The 3,234-nt window shown below is 38.1% G+C and overlaps 1 protein-coding gene across 1 annotated transcript in view; it reads left to right on the forward strand.

Annotated features, from left to right (window-relative positions):
* Nucleotides 1-365: 365 nt before the first annotated feature.
* LOC118750236 (AP-2 complex subunit alpha-like) overlaps nucleotides 366-3,234 on the forward strand; it is a gene marked incomplete at its 5' end in the record, with an annotated part of 3,120 nt that continues 251 nt past the window's right edge. Inside the window, 5 exons of the mRNA XM_036484960.1 lie at nucleotides 366-590; nucleotides 1,790-1,983; nucleotides 2,049-2,712; nucleotides 2,819-3,006; nucleotides 3,098-3,230. Of these exons, the coding sequence (XP_036340853.1) occupies nucleotides 366-590; nucleotides 1,790-1,983; nucleotides 2,049-2,712; nucleotides 2,819-3,006; nucleotides 3,098-3,230 (1,404 nt within the window). The remainder of the gene's footprint in view (nucleotides 591-1,789; nucleotides 1,984-2,048; nucleotides 2,713-2,818; nucleotides 3,007-3,097; nucleotides 3,231-3,234) is intronic.

The raw sequence follows: 3,234 nt of genomic DNA on the forward strand, positions 1-3,234 counted from the left end.
TGAATTTTTTTAATAATTTTTGGAATTAATCATATCTTTGAAATTACAAAGTCCTTCGAAATAAATCCTGCGGTCGGAGAGAAAAAATAAAAACGCCACTTTAAATAAAAAAGTAGGTTTAAAACCCATTTATTTATTATTTATTTCATGGTAGGAGAGCTTTTCAAACAATATAGAAGCATTTTTTTCGATTCAAGTTGTTGAAAAGTAATGGATATCTAAATCCCGGGACTAATCCCGGGATCCCGGGATTGTGACAACGCCATCCCAAAAATCCCGGGATCGGAAAATTCCGAAAAATTAACATCCCTAATACTCATATATGTAGCTTATTAAAATATGTATTTATGTATTTATTAAAATAATTCAAATTTATAGGTAAAAGTAAAGAGGCCGAAGTGAAGCGCATTAATAAGGAACTCGCCAACATTCGCAGTAAGTTCAAAGGCGATAAAACACTCGATGGCTATCAAAAGAAGAAATATGTGTGCAAGCTGTTGTTTATTTTTCTACTGGGGCACGACATCGACTTTGGGCACATGGAGGCGGTCAATTTACTCTCTTCGAACAAATATTCTGAAAAACAAATTGTATGTTGCATGTCAGCGTCTACGTACTGTACTTTAGCTCAACAAAAAAATAAGAAAAATAGTGCCAGAACCCAGACCAGACTTACATAAGAAGAGAATAGTCTGATCCTCAAACCGAGACATTTTTGTTGTGTGGTTGTATAACAGCTGTGCACAGCCACACAAAAAAATAAGAAAAACAAGTAAGAAAGTCTAAGTTCGGGCGGAAAGCTACCGCTAGATAGTAAGGCGGGTTGTATCAATTTTGAGTAAATTAGCGTCCTTAAATTTCGAAATATTCCAGTTTCAAGCATTTCTGAAATTTACTGTTATATGAAAAGCGGCCGTAATTTTAGTCCGATTTCAATAATTTTCAACGTTTTGCTTTTATGTTTAAGGACAATAAAAATACCGAGTTTGGTGCAGATTGGTATAACGGTTACCGATATACATATATGTGATCATAAGTGGGCGGTGCCACGCCCATTTTCCAAAATTTTACCATAAACGTATTTCAATTTTGAGTGAATTATCTTCAGTAGCTACTAAAATATCGCAGTTTTCGTATTTCTGGAAATTACCGTTATATGGGAAGTGGGCGTGGTTACTGTTCGATTTCGCCCATTTTCATTACCAACCTACCTTGGATTAACGGAAACCTACATACCAAATTTCGTTGAGATATCTCATTTTTTGCTCGAGTTATCGTGTACACGGACGAACGGACAGACGGACAGACAGACATGGCTTAATCGACTTCTCTATTCATTCTGAGCATTTATGTATACATTTGTCTAAATCTATCTCGATTCGTTTTGGCTGTTACAAACAACCGTTATGTGAACAAAATTAATATACCCTTGTGCACAAGTGCGCTCGGGTATAAAAATGTCGTGACTGGGGTATCATACTTTCCTTTCCTTATATGTATATTTTGATGCGCTGAACACGAATTTGAAGTCTGTTTCGCTCCATCACTTCAGTATTTTTCCTAACCTCAATGTGCCTGGTGCATAATATCCGCCTTGTTTTTTTTGGGTTAGGAAAAAATCCTGAAGTAATTGAGAAAAACGGATTTGGATTCAGTGACTCCCAAAACGTATAGTAAGTCTGGTCTGGGTTCTGGCACTATTTTTCGATTTTTTTTGTGGAGCTGTGTTATAATTCCCACAATTTACGTATCAAAAATGAAAATATTTAATTCCATTCAACATGTTTAGGGTTATCTATTCATTTCGGTTTTGGTAAACACTAATAGCGATTTGATACGCTTGATTATACAGTCAATCAAAAATGACTTGCAATCGCGCAATCCTGTACATGTGAACTTGGCTTTGCAGTGTATCGCTAATATTGGCAGCCGGGATATGGCGGAGTCTTTCTCGAATGAGATACCAAAATTATTGGTATCGGGGTAAGCTACTTGCTCTTTAGTGTGACTTATAATTCTTAATTTAAATTTATTTGCTCGGGTTTCAGTGATACAATGGATGTTGTTAAGCAATCAGCTGCACTTTGTCTTCTTCGTCTGTTCCGTTCCAGTCCTGACATAATACCAGGAGGAGAATGGACTTCCCGTATTATACATTTGCTCAACGATCAGCACATGGGTGTGGTAACTGCTGCTACTTCATTAATTGATGCGCTTGTTAAGCGCAATCCAGAGGAGTACAAGGGTTGTGTTAATCTGGCCGTGTCTCGTCTCTCACGCATTGTCACTGCCAGCTACACGGATTTGCAGGATTACACATACTATTTTGTCCCAGCGCCGTGGTTGTCTGTGAAACTTCTGCGCTTGCTGCAGAACTATAATCCAGTAACAGAAGAGCCGGGAGTGCGTGCGCGGTTAAATGAAACACTCGAAACTATTCTGAATAAGGCGCAAGAGCCACCGAAGAGTAAAAAGGTCCAACATTCAAATGCCAAGAATGCAGTTTTGTTCGAGGCTATCAATTTAATCATTCATAGCGACAGTGAGCCAAATTTGTTGGTGCGTGCTTGCAATCAACTTGGACAATTTTTGAGTAATCGTGAGACAAATTTACGTTATTTGGCTTTGGAGTCAATGTGCCATTTGGCCACATCGGAGTTCTCACATGAAGAGGTGAAAAAGCATCAGGAAGTTGTCATCTTGTCTATGAAGGTTGGTGATGAGTCAATTGGCGTACATGTGTAGTTCGCGTACTTTTTTCCCCTTCTTGTAATAACCCGAGTTTTTGGTTTTCTTTTCTTTAATTTACTGTATATAGATGGAGAAGGATGTTTCGGTGCGCCAAATGGCCGTGGATCTGTTGTATGCGATGTGCGATCGAGGCAATGCTGAGGAAATCGTGCAAGAAATGCTGAACTACTTGGAGACGGCTGATTACTCCATACGCGAGGAAATGGTGCTAAAAGTAGCAATTTTAGCAGAAAAATACGCCACTGATTACACTTGGTATGAATGTTATGCATTAGCATTAGAAATAATCCGTTTCTGCTATTCGCTTTACATCTAATCAAACATTGTTTTTTTTTTTTGTTTTTAGGTACGTGGATGTCATTCTCAATCTGATTCGTATTGCTGGCGATTATGTTTCAGAGGAAGTCTGGTATCGCGTTATACAAATCGTTATCAATCGAGAGGAAGTACAAGGTTATGCAGCAAAAACTGTATTTGAAGCTT

Source organism: Rhagoletis pomonella, unplaced genomic scaffold, assembly GCF_013731165.1.
Source record: "Rhagoletis pomonella isolate Grant_MI unplaced genomic scaffold, Rhpom_1.0 Rhpom_scaffold_00176, whole genome shotgun sequence".
In the NCBI taxonomy this organism is placed as follows: Eukaryota; Metazoa; Arthropoda; class Insecta; order Diptera; family Tephritidae; genus Rhagoletis; species Rhagoletis pomonella.